Here is a 16,874-nt window from a genome sequence, read left to right on the forward strand (position 1 = left end):
GTGTCCAAGATAAGACGTTTTACGCTTCTTGACAATTTCTGTGATTTCACGTTCTCTATTCATACGCCTTAAAACTTCTTCATTTCTAACGCGGTCGGTCCATGGAATTTTCAGCATACGACGAAATACCCACATCTCAAAGCTCTCTAAACGTCGTAACGAGCTGACTGTTAACGTCCAAGCTTCCACACCTTGTTATTATTTGCTTTAATTAAATAATAAATTTGTTTTACATTTTTTTTTAGTATGATTTCAAATATTATAAACGACAATTTATTCTTTACGATTTATAAAAAAGAAAATTTAACAACTGTACTATTATTATTACTACAACATATCTACGTGATTACCATTTGTTACAATACATAAATCTGTTATTTTCTCTTATTCTTCCACAAATCGCTATATTTATAAGTCACTCAAACTGTTATGAAAGAACTATTGTATGAAGCCTTGCTGGTTCCTTCAGTGTGAAAAATACACACTTATTTAAACCAGCGGCCTGATACGATTAAATATTTGTGCTGGTCCCATCGGACCAACGCTGCCCATTAAAATAAACTAGTGCTGGTCCGATGGGACCAGTGCGGCAGGGAACGTGTTAACCAAGTAACAAAAAACAAAATTTACATTACACCAGGAGGCCAGGTCAAGGTAGACGAAGAACCGCAAATCAAGTTGAAGATCGCTTTCTTAGGTTACAAGCGGTACGCGATCGTACATTATCAGCACCAGTACTTGTTCAATGATTATATGATGCCCATAGAAACACAGTTTCTGTTTATACCGTTCGAAGACGCTTAAATGAATATGGGTCACGGGACTGACGGGATCTCTATTAACAGCAGATCATCGGAGGCAACTTTTACACTTCGCTCGTGAACATCTTCTTCTTTGTGTGCCGTGCTTGTATTCAAGCGTTGGTTATCGTCATATTGACAAGCTAATGAAATGATTCTCGGTCGGCAGCTAGATGAAACAGTTCCTCGACCGTTCGACCTGTCCATTGTCTAATGTTACGCAGCCAGGACAGTTGTTTTCTTCCGACCCAACGTTTTCCTTCGGTTTTGCCCTGAATGATTAATCGGAGTAAGCGATATTTAGGTCCTCTCATTATATGACCGAAGTATTGGACCTTTCTCATTTTAATAATGTTAATCAATGCTCGCTCTTTGTGCACGGTCTCTAGCACGCGTTCGTTAGATATGTGTGCTGTCCACGGGATTCTGAGCATGCGACTGGTAACACCATAACTCAAACGCTTCCATAGAACAAAGTGGACCAGGCTTAGCACTTCAATACTCTTAGACGTGTGGTCAACGACAGACTTCTACTGCATAATACAGAACGCCAGTTAATAAAGTTTTTCCGTGCGATTTCTATTCTGGTCGAAATTTCCTCGTCACTTTCAACCCTGCAGTCAATCCAGCTACACAGATATCTAAAGTGTTCCACCCTTTCCAGGATTTTGTTATCTAATCTTAGTACTGAGTGTTCGATATTAATTTTTCCGACCACCATCCATTTTGTTTTCTTTGCGTTGATTGTTAAGCCCTTTTCAGTGCATTCGTTGTTTACAGCAGCTGAACATCTTAATTGATCTTAATTTAACAGATACTTATCAGATGGCCGGTCTAACTTCTAAACTTTCGTCTGATGCAAAATAATGCTCGTTCGCACATCGCAAGAATAACACGGGATTACTTGGATGAAGTTAGGAATTGTCTATTACCATGGGCCCCAAGGAGTGCAGACTTAAATCCCATAGAGCATGCATGGGATATTCTGGGACGACGTATTTGACGTAACCATGGTGAGTTTCATGGCTGCGAAATATTCGAGACTGGACAAACATGACTGTAGACGAATTATTCCACGTTGCAAAAGACAGAGAAGCTTTTAAAAATGTGGTCGCCAACCTCCGTTAATGGGGACGGCATAGGAAGAAGAAGAAGAAGATGGTGAGTTTCAAACCATGAATGATTTGAAGCAAGCAGTTCGTGATGAATGAAAGCAAATTCCTCAAGCAGACTTTGCTGCCTTAATCCGAATTATGTCTGATCGAATGAGAGTCGTAATTAGGGCTGGTGGAAGTAATTTTCTTCTTTAAGTTCCGCTCCTATCGGAGATTGGAAGTCATTCTGGCAATTATAATTTTGTTGGTTACGCGCCTGAATAGTTCAATTGAACTGTTGGATTTTTTAAGTGTCCAAGCTTCAACCCCATACAAAAGGGTGGAGAAAATATAACATCGAAGCATTCTTATTCGGAGCGATATATATTGATATCGCGATTACAAAAAAGTTTTCTCATTCTATTAAAAATTGACCGTGCAATTTCAATGCGGCATCTTATTTCTTTTGTCTGATCAGTATCTTCTGTGATCCATGCTCCAAGGTATTTGTTCAATTTCTGTATTATCTAGTACTAGCTTAACTTTAGTACTAGCTGGAAGTAATACACTCTACTAAATATCGTTTTTCATAAAAAAATATTTTTATTTAAAAATGATAATTTTTGTTTCTTTGCAGATTTTCAAATTTTTTTAATGGTTTATTGTTTTTTCTGTGTAATATTCCTGAGTTGTAATATATTTGACTTTTAAATTTTGTTTAATATTAAATACTTGATTGGAAACATCTTAAATTTTTTTAAAACTTCAGTTTTTAGGAAAAATCTGAGTCTCTGGTTAGTTTTGCACCTCAGTGTATAAATAAATGTAATTAGAGAAGCCGACATTGCATTTCTATATATTGTCGAGTAGCCAACCCAATTTCATTCCTTCTGTCTATTCGCTCCGTGCGTGACACAATTGGACCTACCTTTTTACGCATAAATTTTATCAAAAATGTGTGCAAATACATATTGCGTATTTAATTGTGCTAATAATAGCAAAAAGATTAAGTGTAGTTTTAATAGGTTCCCAAAGATTACATATAAATTAGAGAAAAGAAAAAGATGGATCCGTGCTATTAATATGAAAAAGTAAATATCACATAACTTCATTTTTATGCAATTGAAATAGGAAAAATTTAAATAATTTACCTTAAATGATATTTTATAAGGCTTCAAGGCTGCAGAGTGTCTGATGACTTTAGCTTTTATATCTGTTTAGTGCTTTCCATGTGGGATTCGGCAAATTGTGTCCAGCGGCCATTTCCTCTGAGCTCTGAGGGAGCAAAATGTGTTGTAGCTGACGCTTGCCATAGGTGTATTCGGCACGTCTTTGGCTCTTCGGGAAGGCATCGTGATTTTTTCAGAAAGATTTTCCGAGATCTTAATCTACTTGGCTGAAACTGGTGGTCATACAAGGGGTGTCTTCGACCAAATGATAATAATCTTTTTCTTTGCCTTATATGGAAAGTTTTATGAAAATGAAAAAAAATTATCCCGTCTCAATGAAAATTAGAACCATCTGATTGTTTAAAAATATTTTAAATATAAAAAGTACATAAAAACGTTTATATTTTATTTATAGTTTACCCTACATTTGCCGTTAATTATAACAAATATCTCTCTACTGTTTTTAATAAACCTTTATTTGAATTCGGTTTTTCAAGTTATCTCTAAAAAAATAATTGCTTACTAAATAGAATACATACAAATATTGTCAGTTTTATCTTTTATTGGCAATGGAGAACACCTCGGTAAGTTTATTTTGTCGGATCTATCTTTTTACGCTTTTAATTTTTGGATTACCTTTTCTTTTAGCTATAATTTTGTCCCATAGTGGTCTTAGTAGTGAGTTTACGTATCTTTTGCAATGCAAGCTCACCTTTCTTTTGAGTGTTAAGTAAGAACATTTTCTTTCCTTCGTTCTTCATTCTTATTTCCTTCAAATAGTAAAATTATATATCTTTACTGTTGATAACTATGTCCTAAATCTATCTTTTAAACTTTTGATACTGATCTTCAATAACATTTACAATAACTGGCAATCAAATAATTTGCAAATACTAATGAAATCATTTTTTTAGTCCACTTTAATTAATCACGATGTTTCTCTAGCGCGAGGAATGAAAAACAAAATAACAAAGGGATTTATCTTTGTAATGTGAAACATAGCTAATGAAAATGTCATCAGCATCATCATCATTGGTGCTACAGCCCTATAAAAGAGCCTCGACCTTCCCAAGTCTATTACGCCAGTCAGTTCTATCCATTGCCAACTGTTGCCAGTTTGCTGCGCCTATTTGTCTACCATCCTCATCTACACCATCCCTCCATCTGAGTTTTGGTCTACCCCTTTTTCTACTTCCCACAGGTTATCCCACGGGTTATTCTGCTGTGATCTTGCCAGATGTCCTGCCCATCCTAGTCTTCCTATTTTTATAAAGGATACTACGTCTTTACCACAAAATATATGTTTATATCTGTGATATATCTCGTAGTTGTACCTCCTTCTCCAAACACCATTTTTACAGATGCCACCAAATATTCTTCTCAGGATCCTTCGTTCAAATATAAGCAGGATATTTTCATCTGCCTTGGAAATGGTCCATGCCTCCGACCCATATGTCAACACTGGTTGTATAAGGGTTTTGTATATGGTTATTTTTGTTTTTTGACTTAAGTTTCTGCTTCTCATATGTCTACTCAGTCCAAAATAGCATTTGTTTGCTAGGATTATTCTTCGCTTGATTTCTTCCGTCATGACGTTCTCCTTGGTGATCAGGGAGCCTAAGTATGTGAATTTGTCCACCACTTGTAGAATTATCAACCGTGAATTGGTGGCCGATGTTTCTGGCTCTATTGTTGGGTGTTGTTGCCATTATCTTAGTTTTATTTTCATTTACTTGCAGGCCCATATTTTTTGAGGCGTGTGACAAGGTGGTATACATTTCTTCTAACTTGCGTGTTGTGCGGGCAACTAGATCAACATCATCTGCATATGCCAAAATTTGGGATGATTTATTAAAAATGTTTCCTCTGCTGTCTATTTGGGCATCCCTGCCGCCTTTTCCAAAGCTATGTTGAAAAGGAGACACGCCAGCGCATCTCCCTGTCGCAGCCCAACATGCGTTTCAAATGCCTGTGATTGTTCGCCCTGTATTTCGACTTTGCAAACAACTTTACGCATTGTAGCCTTAAAGAATCTTATCAGTTTGTCGGGGATGTGGAATTTATCCATGGCTTCATACAATTTATTTCTTAGGACACTATCATAGGCCGATTTAAAATCTACGAAAAGATGGTATGTGTCGATATTAAATTCATTGGTTTTTTTCCAGTATTTGCCTTAGCACAAAGATCTGGTCTGTTGTTGATCGACCAGGCCTAAAACCACTTTGATATTCGCCAAGAAGCTCCTCTGAATATTCACTCAGGCGACCATATAAAATACTCGAAAATATTTTGTATGCTGTATTAAGGAGGGATATTCCCCTATAGTTTCTACATTCTATTCTAATTCATCGCCCTTTTTGTGTAGCGGGCAAACGATCCCAATACACCACTCTTCTGGGATTTGTTCCTCATTCCAGGCTCTCAGTATGATTTTATATATATATATATATATATATATATATATATATATATATATATATATATATATATATATATATATATATATATATATATATATATATGATTAGTCAGAGTAGCACCTCCACATTTCATAAGTTCCGCGGGTATACCATCACTTCCTGGAGATTTATTATTTTTTAGGTGTTTTATTGCATCCCGTACTTCCCGAATTGATGGAGGCTCCAATGGTGTATTGTTGTTTGCTCCTGGAGATGGTTGATTTGGATCTTCTACTTCGATAGTAAGCAGTTCTTTATAGTGTTCCACCCACCTTTTCAATACTTCTTCTTTTGTATTGAGTATATGCCCCTCCTTATCTTTACATAGTCCGATCCTTGGTTTAAATTCTTTTCTTGCTTTTGAATGCTTTGCTTGAAAATATCAACAAACAAAAAAAGGCAATCGGTTTTAATAGTACAATCTCAGTGCGTTTAAGTAATGGACTAAATAATCTCGGTAATAATCATTCAATAAAACATACAAAAATAGTAGAGACGGATTTAGCAACAAAAGTCAAGAACTAAAACAAGAAAAGATACAAATCATACGGAAGTGAGATGTGGTCAGCCACAAAACTAGAAGACAGGCGGATACAGATACAAGATTCTTCCAGATCAATAATAAATAGATGCTATCTTCATTGAAATCCTATATGAAACCCTATCTTTTGTGACATAAATTCTTTTTAAAATAAAATAATTTTATTTAATTTCGAAAACATTATTTTCATGGAATCTTTTGAAATGAAAAGTGAACTTATATTGTATATTATTAATTACAATTATTTATACTTGTCTTTTAATTTTAGGAATGTTACGAAACTACTATCGAATCGGGGTATCATTGTCACGATGCTTTAAGGTCGTCTGAAGATTCTAGTGCTTGGAAAAAGTTAAGCAGTGCAGCAATATTTTGTGGAGTATTTATGGTAAATATTGATTTTATGTAGTTATAATTTGAGTTCGCAATTAACTTTTGTTGTGGCCTAAATTTTACTTTAGAACAGAATAAATACCAAAAAAAATCAAGTTTTGACATTACGTTAATTAACTTTTTTGCGGTTAATGCAGCTAATCAAGCATTGCGTACCGCAATTTGCGCCGTTACACGCGCTATGAGCAAATCACTCACCATATTTATTTATAACAAATGGTATTGTCTTATCTAATACGATAACCTTGACTATCAAGGAATGCGTTTACATCGTTCATAAGAGGTGATGATTTAGGCGGACGGTATGCTGTGATCCTTAATCGAAGTGACAGTCCTTTTTAGGTGAGGGTACTCCTCACTGCGCGTGAGATCACGTTTTTGTAATTTCAAAGAAGTTTAAGGTATATCTTTAAAACATTATTGATGTTAGGTTAGGAAGCCATTGCCATTTTTATTTTTATCTTTTAGTAAACTGGATCTTCGTCAAGAACCAAGCGACCACTTGTTAATTCGAAATGAAGTAGGTCTCTAGAAAGTAAACGAGAATCTAATAAATGTGCCTCTTATCCTCAGAGGAAGGACCGAAAAGCTGAGACAAAGAACTGAAAGCCAAATTGTGGAAACCCGATTTGTAAAGAACTCACGAAAAATGTTTTTGTAATTCCTGTTATGAAATAGAGGAGGAAGAATCTGTGTAGATACATTAATTATCTTTAGATATGCACATTACCTTTAAAACTTTTCATTTGTTTCTTGATTATCTTATTTATTATCTAATTATATTTGATTTATTTATTCGTTGTTTCTAAACTTTTGATTTACAATATTGCATCATTTTTGTTAAATTAATAAAAATATTTTGGTTGATAAGACTTTCTATTATACGTAAGTATAAACCATTGTAATTTTGTACATGCTGGCATTCATTCTTCCTCGAAATAAGTGGAATTGATATAGTTGAAGGTGACGCTCATACGCGTGTGAATACTTTACAATAGTAGACGCGTGTAACGGCGGGTAAAATAACAAAACTCTGGAATTAAAATCTTCATGGCAATCCTTTTCGTTTATATTTTACGGGGAATACCTCGATTTTATTGTACAATATTTGTTTCAGTTTCGCAACGATACATAAACATTTATTAAATATTAAGACTTTTTGTTAGTTTTCATTCTCCCCGTAGTATATTTAAACGAGATTTGCGTGTACAAGGGTACAGCAGTTTTAAGGGCTAAAGACGAGCCATCTGTTAGATAAGGGACGGATATCTACAAAATCATAGTCGAATTTTATCTCTAAAACCATAAACATGTGTATGGGCGTTTGGGTTAAGAGTACCTGACACTTAGCATCGGTCCTCTGACCGAGAAATTCGTTTTATGCAGAAAAGTTCCATTATGAATTTTGTGGTTCCTGTTGTTCCTCGGTGAAGACATCTTTTGTGATAGCCGGGGTGCTATGTTTTCATTGGGTAAGGAACAATACACCATTAATCAATGTTATTACTGTATATATCAAGTACGTGCATTTGGTATATTTATTTGATATTTGTTTGGAACTTTATCTCATTTGTGCCGCGATTGAACGTTGTCAATTGGACATTTGCATTTGTTTTGTTTTATGTACTATTTACTGTATTCTTATTTTTTTGTATTTTGTCATTACCGATTCTACTTTGAATTGAGTTCATAGAGAGTATAATTCATATATGTTATGTTTGATTGCATTTTGTGTAACTTTATTAACAAGGTTTGTTCATTTTACCACGGATTAAGTATATTATTATATGTGCGCATCTTTTTCACTCGTTAACGTCTAATATCAATGTATGCTTTATTTCTAAACATACTCAATCATAGATCCTTGTTTAGTTATAATTGTATATTGGGTTATGTATATTTATGTTTAATTTCACCTCTTTCTAAAATAGAGTTTTATACAGTCCACTGGCTTTCATTTCTTTTCTTTATTTGAATATACATACCCAATCCGAAAGGGGGAAACCAGCGAGTTCTAGATTGAACAGAATATCATTCCCTCCCCCTTCAGGATGACCCCAATTGTTGTATTGAGGTCATCGTATGTGCAGAACGCAACAATATTGTTATTTTGTTCTTTTTGTTTATCTTTTACGGGGAATTCTTCGACTGTATTGTAAGTCCTTTTTTATTATGTTTTCGTTGTCAGTAATATACAGTTTCGTTGTTAAAGTGGATTCATACTGTAATGACATCAAAAGTTGAAAAAATCCTGAAGCTAGCTTGCAGGAAATTTCTTGCAAATGTTACAACTAGAAGAGTGCATTGAAACGTGTCTTTCCGATTCTTATTTTTGCCGATTGGCTCCAATATAGCCTTGTTATGATTCTGATTTCATTCGAATATATTCCTGCATCTTTGAGGAGTTTTATTAGTTTTTCATGCTTTACAGTATCGAACGCCTTTGAGAAATCTATAACACACAAATACATCCCGACTTATGCCTCTGTATGTTTGTATGAGTACTTGTAAGGAAGAAAATACCCTCTCGGGTCCCAAAACCTCCTTTCAAGCCAAACTAGGTTTCTGTCATCTTTGACTCACATTCTGTGAGTTATCGATAATTTTACTGAATAATTTTGTTATCGTATTTTATCAAACTGATTAGTGGGTATTAATCACAACTCTTTGGATGCGGTTTCTTGGGAATAGTGGTAAATAGTCAGTTGGTCCATTCCTGAGGGAATTTGTCACGATCATATAAGTTGTCGATTAGTGGTAGTACCATATCAATGACAGTTTGTTTCGTAAATCAATTTAAGAAGTTCTCCGTGAATACCGTAGTCCACAGGGTTATATACCATAGGCACAGGTCATGGATGAAATGACCTTTTTGATCTTATCTTTTGTAATAGGCTATCAACCGCTATGCCGCATGGAGGTTCGCTATTTTAAGATAGGTACGAATGTGTTAGACTAGTGTGACCTAGACGTAGTCGTGTGAGAACTATTTGCAAGCGTTTTGAACTCTGCGCTGTTTATGGTCCTAGGTTTGGATTGCGATTAAAACCATTTGCGTTACCATTGACACTTTCGATTTAATATTACCCTATGTGCATTCACACACTATTTCACTGACCGTGACTGCAGCACTCCACGCAGTTTTGTCTTCATCTTCATTACCTTTTATGTTAATGTGTCTATATTTCATATTATTTGCCTATTACTCTAATACTTCCGTGTTTGTTTTCTTTTGCGTACATGCCATTCTAATCATTCTTCGGAAATGCCACACTTCAAATGACTGTAGCGTATTTATGTGCTCTTGCTTAAGTGTCTACTTTTAAGACCATATTATAGTATTAGACTAGGCGGGATCTGTAGAAATTCAGACCATAATGGACATTTTCCATAGGAAGCTATTTTTTTGCTGGAATTCTTTCAGGATATGCCCAATATCGATAATCACGATATGCGCCAGTCGCAAACCCTGTGCTAAATTTTTTATTTAACAAAATCTGAAAACAATTGAAAATTTCTCATTTTTTTGCTCCTATTTTCGTTTATAATTCGGAAAATATTGATCTTAGAGAAAAAATTATAAGAAGTTAAAAGTTTCGTTATTCAATTTTACACAATATTTCGTTAGCTAGAAATTGAAAATTTAACGTTTATTGTTGAAAAAATAGTAATAATTGGAAAAAAAGTACAAAAAAATGGAAGTTAATCCTTTAAATGTTTTCGACTTTCTCAACTTGACCTACAAGCTCCATATTCCGCCTAGAAAAACCTTTTAATATGTTTAAGACGTGTGCTAAATTTTGTTAAGATCGGTCGAATAGGTTTTGCATAATAATTTTGCAATCCAGCCTACTGGAAAAAAATCGCAAATTTTCAAATTTATAGTAGGCCCTAAATAAGGCTCTCAGATAGTTGCAAATTTTTTTACATATAAAGGAAGGCTCGAACTTTCAAACGCTTTTTGTAAAATTCAAATCAGTTCACTAGGAGAGCCTAGAAATTTTTTAAAAGTTTTAAACATTTTTAGGCTATAAACAAATTGAATAACTTTACGAGCTTTAAACATATCAATTTTAAAATTTATACACTTAAAGAACATTAAAAGACGCTTCTTTAAAAAAAAAAGATACATTCGGCTTACTGGTTGCCGAGATATTGAAGGGCAAGGTCAGACCTGAAGATTCTTGTCCTTCCAAAAAAATAAAAAGACTTTAAAAAAAATTATTGAAGATTGAGTCAAAATAAAGTTCATTTATGAAAAAAAAAATTTTTTTTCGTTCGCCTTTGTTTTAACAATTTAAATTATTTATTAACAATTTATAAATACATATTTGTTTACTAAAAGTAACAATTTACTTCAATGTATAAAATGCAAGCTCAAAAAAAATGCATGAAGAAAAAATGCAATTACTTGTTGAACATAAAATTGTTTATTGCAAATTTCCCAATTTTGCAATTAAAAATGGTATTTGAAATCCTTGTCGTCCGAGACATCGGTTAAAAAAAAGGGCAAAATTGGTTAACAACAAGCCGAGATAATGCAATTTTTAGCGCACGCTATGATTTTGAACTCGCCGATTCACATTTCGAGTGAATGTCCCCCACCACCACCTCTCATGCAATCCGATCGACATTTTACGCGAAAACGGTTTTTTATTTGTCTTTTTATGGATGTTGCCATAAAGCGCATTACGTAAAACTTTTCATATAAAAAGTACTTGACAAGACGTGGGTATTTGTTTAAAAACGAGCCCTCTATCACTTATGGTTACACGGCAAATGTATGCCAACTTTGACCTTCAATATTTTGGCAACCAGTAAGCCGAATGTATCTTTTTTTTTAAAGAAGCGTCTTTTAATATTATTTAAGTGTATAAATTTTGAAATTGATATGTTTAAAGCTCGTAAAGTTATTCAATTTGTTTATAAGCCTAATATATATAAAAAATGTTTAAAACTTTAAAACATTTTCTAGGCACTCCTAGTGAACCGATTTGAATTTTACAAAAAGCGTTTAAAAGTTTGAGCCTTCTTTTATGTGTAAAAAAATTTGCAACTATCTGAGGGCTTTATTTAGGCCCTACTATAAATTTGAAAATTTGCAATTTTTTTCCAGTAGGCTGGGTTGCAAAATTATTATGCAAAACCTATCCGACCGTTCTTAACAAAATTTAGCACACCTTTTAAACATATTAAAAGGTTTTTCTAGGCGGAATATGGAGCTTGTAGGTAAAGTTTAGAAAGTCGAAAACATTTAAAGGATTAACTTCATTTTTTTGTACTTTTTTTTCCAATTATTGCTATTTTTTCAACAATAAACATTAAATTTTCAATTTCTAGCTAACGAAATATTGTGTAAAATTGAATAACGAAACTTTTAACTTCTTAAAATTTTTGTCTAAGATCAATATTTTCCGAATTATAAACGAAAATAGGAGCAAAAAAATGAGAAATTTTCAATTGTTTTCAGATTTTGTTAAATAAAAAATTTAGCACAGGGTTTGCGACTGGCGCATATCGTGATTATCGATATTGGGCACATCCTGAAGGGATTCCAGTAAAAAAATAGCTTCCTATGGAAAATGTCCAATCCAAAACAGATCCCGCCTAGACTATATCGAAAACACGTAACAGTGTAACTCAGTTCTAATCTAAGGTCTTTGTTGAAGAGAATGGTTTTTATTTTTAAAAACGCATTTCTTCTTCTGGTTGTTATTTCTGTTGTTTAATGACTATTTTCTGAAATCTAAGTTCCTAGGTATTTGTATTTTTTAACTCTTTCTACAGGGTGTCCAGAAAGTCTCCTGACAAACGAAGACCAGAGATTCCTCAGATAATTTTAAGACTTAACTCAATTCACCTAGTCCGAAAATGTAAACGGGATTTAGTCTGGTCCTACGACTTTGCCATTTTTGCAATGTTTTTTAATGCCAGTTCAATATTTTCTTTTAATATTTTTGAAACTACATCATTTTCTACTACTATTTCCATCTGTTCTGTGCTATTGTCTTTAAGCAACTCTGGTTATCCATTGTTTCTTTTTGTATCTGGTTGGTGTCAGAACTTCTTCGGGCACATTATGCGAAAGAAATTCGGATATTCCGGATGTTACTCAAATATTTGGAAAGAGAGGTCCAGTAAGAAGAAGAATATCCTGGTTAAAGAACCTCAGAACCTAATTCAACACAACATCTGTGCAGCTTTTCCGCGCTGCTGTAGAAAGATAAATATTGCGATGATGGTTATCACCATTCGTCACGGATAGGCACACCAAGAAGAAAGGCAGATCAACAACAGATGCAATTTTCATTATAAGGCTATTGATGAAAAAATAAAGGAATACGAAACAAACGCTCACATGGTGCATCTGAATAAGTTAGCCGCCATTGAATTTTGGTGTTACAGAAGAATTTTACGAATATCATAGACTCAAGAATGTCAAACGCAGAAGTTACTAAAGAATAGGAAATGAAGCTGAAATAATATTGACTATTAAAAGAAGAAAACTTTAGTACGTAGGCCATGTTATGAGAGGGCCAAATTACACATTATTGCAACTTATTATGCAAGGCAATATTTGAGGAAAGCTAAATGTAGGAAAACGAAGACTATCGTGGCTTAAGAACTTAAAGATGTAATCCATCTTCTGTATGATAAAGAAGTTCCCCTAAATATTATAAAAACTTTAAGTGTGTCAGAGAATCTTCAAATTAATCAAACATTTCTAAAATATGTGTTTTACGTATACCTAAGAACAGGAAAATATCATCCGTATAAAATTCATAATGTCCAGGACATCAATTAGGATGTTCCAGATCGTTGAATGCAGTTGTTCGAAGTTCAAGAAGATTGTCGTCGTCTGTTAAGTTGGTAACGCTTGTCAAGAGGTACCTAGGTAGGTGGCAATTTTCACATTTAATTTAAACGAAAAGCAATTTTATTTGTCAAATAAACATTTTTCTGTTTTCTGACAGCAGTAATATCACCCGCGGCTGAAAACCTGACGAGATGGTTTGACCGCTCATTCGCAGAAATCTTTCGTGTAGCAGTTTCCAAAGCTACAATTACCATTTGGACCTCCAACCTTCGAGAGCGCGCAATAATAAGAAGAGTAACATGTATTTTGTATTAAATAAATTACATCAGTACATACTTCTTCGGTAAATTAATTTAATTAAAAAATTCAATATTTTTTGGCCACCCTGCATAAATAATTATGTTAATGTTTATATCACTGAATATAGAATTGTAAAGTCGCCTATTCTCGAAAAAATGAATTTATTTCATAATTTTGTCCCTCACTGTATATAGAAGTGAATACTAAGTTATAAATATATATATATATATATTATATTTTTTGCAGATAGCAGAATTAGTAGGAGGATATCTCGCAGGAAGTTTAGCTGTAATGACGGATGCGGCTCATTTATTTTCGGACTTGATAGGGTTTCTAATATCTTTATTGGCCATATGGGTTGGGAAGAAACCGCCCACAAAACGAATGACCTTTGGTTATTACAGAGCCGAGGTTATAGGTGCTCTTCTTAGGTACGTTTATTTAATGCTTTTAATTAATTATATGCTTGCTGTCATAAATTGTTGTGCTTGTGTTAGGTTGTGTTATTTGCCCAATTATTTCATCTCTCAAAATTCAGAGCGTTCATGATTGTAATGCAGTTTTAAAATTATTACTATTAGAAATCACCGAGCGATTGCCGGTATAAGCAATCCTCCACTTACTGACCAACGACTTCAGGCGGATGAGTTGGTAAGTGGTAGGGCACTCTTTTGTCCCGAGGTTGTGAAATCGGCCTCGAAGGCGGATGAACCAAAGATTTGATCAACGGCATAAGGATGGGGAAGCACTCCATTAAAGATCCACAGCGATACGCCCTAGTCAATCAATCAAGTTTTGAGTTTACCAAAAGATAATGAATTTAAGTGCAGAAAGAATATCAAGATCTGCACATGGAATGTCAAAACTTTATACAAAGCAGGAAAAATCCACAATGCAATACAGGAGATGAAGAGAATGCATATTGAAATCATGGGAATAGCAGAAATGAGATGGCCAGATTCTGGAGAAATAGAAATAGAAGATCACAAGGTATATTACTCGGGAAAAAGTGATGGATCACATGAATATGGAGTCGGAATAATCGTGTCACCCAAAGTTGCCAAATGCCAATATCAGAGAGAGTGATGTTACTACAAGTAGAAGACAACCCTATTAATATCCCCATCATCCAAGTCTATGCTCCCACTGCAGACAAAGGGGAGGAAGAAGCAATTGAGTTCTATCAGAATATCAACAGTATCATATAGAAAATTCCTCGACAGGAAGTTCTCATCATTATGGGCGATTTTAATGCCAAGATTGGGGCTGGAAATAAGACAGTACATTTGGAGCACATGGACTTGGAGTCAGAAACGAGAGAGGAAACCTTCTAGAAAAATTCGCAGAAGACTAGTTGGCACCAACACATTCTTCCAATTACCACCTCGCAAGCTGTACACGTGGAAATCCCTTCAAGACCGACTCAAAGAGGTTCGCGGTATCGCCAAAGCATCTGAACGCTTGCGCGTTCCAGTGGCCGTCATGTTTGTTTTTGATTGAAGTTGTGCCGGTTGCTGGAAGTTTTTAACCCACGAGTTAATTAAATTAACACTTGTGGCACTGAGTAATTTTGTTTAACTTGTAATGCGATCGAAGTATGCGGCAGTAGCGACATGAGAATCATTGTTTTTATAAAAACGTTTTACACAGAACTCGTGTTCCTCTCTCATGAAGCGATTCATTGCGATTACATTTCCAAGAAGCGAGAAACCACACGTTACTGGCCCTGCTTGAATCGCTTGATATCATTACCAACAACATTCCAAAAATGCAAAAATGTATGGTCCACCGAGTATATAAGAGCGGTTTCGTTGCTCACATAAATGCATACATTTAAACTTGCTTGTATATTTATAAGACATTCTCCAATACATCATCTCCGTTGCCTGAAGTCGTTCTCTTGTTCTTTTATTTAACTGCAGAACTTCAGAACATCCGCCAAATAATTGAGAGAATGGTGCCATTAACCTGAAAATCTCGACATAAGACGGACTTTGGTCTTTCAAAGTAACAGATAATATAAAACAATAAAATAAAAATTGAATCATCATCATCCAGCCTCAAGAGTCCACTGCTGAACATAGGCCTCTTCCTCATGTTTCCAACCCCGTCTATCTTGCGCCGCTCTCATCCAATTTTTATTGAGTCTTCTTAAATCGTCAGTCCATCTTGTAGGTGGTCGACCGACGCTTCTCTTGTCTTCCCTTGGCCTCCATTCCAATAACCTCTTTGTCCATCGCCCATCTGTCATTCTGGCTATGTGTCCTGTCCATCTCCATTTTAGTCTGGCTATCTTCTCGATGATGTCAGTTACTCCGGTTCTTCTCCTGATGTCTTCGTTGGTTATTCTGTCTCGCAGAGTTATTCCTAACATGGACCGCTCCATTCTTCTCTGCGTGACTCTCAGTTTGGTAGCTGCTGATTTTGTTAAGGTAAGTGTTTCTGCTCCATACGTCAAGACTGGGAGGACGCACTGATCAAATACCTTTCTCTTTAGGCATGTGGGCAGCTCACTTTTAAAAGTTTCTCTCAGTTTTCCAAATGCTGCCCACCCAAGGCCGATTCTTCTCTTCAGTTCATGAGTCTGGTTATCCCTGCCAATCATAATTTCATGTCCCAGGTATTTATATCTATCTACGAGTTCTATTTCTTTCCCACCAATACTGATGTTCTGGTTGGGTACCAAATTGGTCATGATTTTTGTTTTCGAGATATTTATATTTAAACCTACACTTTCTGTAGTCACAACGAGTTCCTGTACCATCTCTCTTGCCATACCTAGATCTTCAGCTATTATAAGTATATCATCGGCGAAACGTAAGTTGTTTAGATATTCTCCATCTATTTTTATTCCCTTTGTCATCCAATCCAAATTCTTAAAAGCATGTTCTAGCACCGTATTAAAAAGTTTAGGTGACATTGGGTCTCCTTGTCTAACCCCCCGTTCTATTTTTATGCGATTACTGTTAGTATGTAATCTGACAGTGGTTGTTGCCTGCAGGTATATTTTGTATAATAATTTGGTATATCTATAATCTAGCCTGCATTCTTTAAGCGCCTGTAATATTTTGCTTAGCTCAACTGTGTCAAAGGCTTTGTGAAAATCGATAAATATTAGAACTAGAGGTTTATTGTATTCCACTGCTTTCTCTATTAGGGTTTTTATACTTTGTAAATGGTCATTTGTTCCGTAACTTTTTCGGAATCCTGCCTGTTCCCTTGGTTGATAAGTCTCTAATTTTCTTTCCATTCTCTTAACTTGTATTCGCGTAAACAACTTATATATATGGCTGAGGAG

The 16,874-nt window shown here is 34.9% G+C and overlaps 1 protein-coding gene across 2 annotated transcripts in view; it reads left to right on the forward strand.

Annotated features, from left to right (window-relative positions):
- The window catches only part of LOC140446075 (proton-coupled zinc antiporter SLC30A2-like), a 55,718-nt gene that overhangs the window by 18,876 nt on the left and 19,968 nt on the right, over positions 1 to 16,874 (forward strand). For both annotated transcript variants that reach the window (XM_072538596.1, XM_072538597.1), the window contains exons 2-3: positions 6,335 to 6,454; positions 13,823 to 14,007. In XM_072538596.1, coding sequence (XP_072394697.1) covers positions 6,335 to 6,454; positions 13,823 to 14,007 — 305 coding nt within the window. The remainder of the gene's footprint in view (positions 1 to 6,334; positions 6,455 to 13,822; positions 14,008 to 16,874) is intronic.

Source organism: Diabrotica undecimpunctata, chromosome 7 (genome assembly GCF_040954645.1).
Source record: "Diabrotica undecimpunctata isolate CICGRU chromosome 7, icDiaUnde3, whole genome shotgun sequence".
Taxonomy (NCBI): domain Eukaryota; kingdom Metazoa; phylum Arthropoda; class Insecta; order Coleoptera; family Chrysomelidae; genus Diabrotica; species Diabrotica undecimpunctata.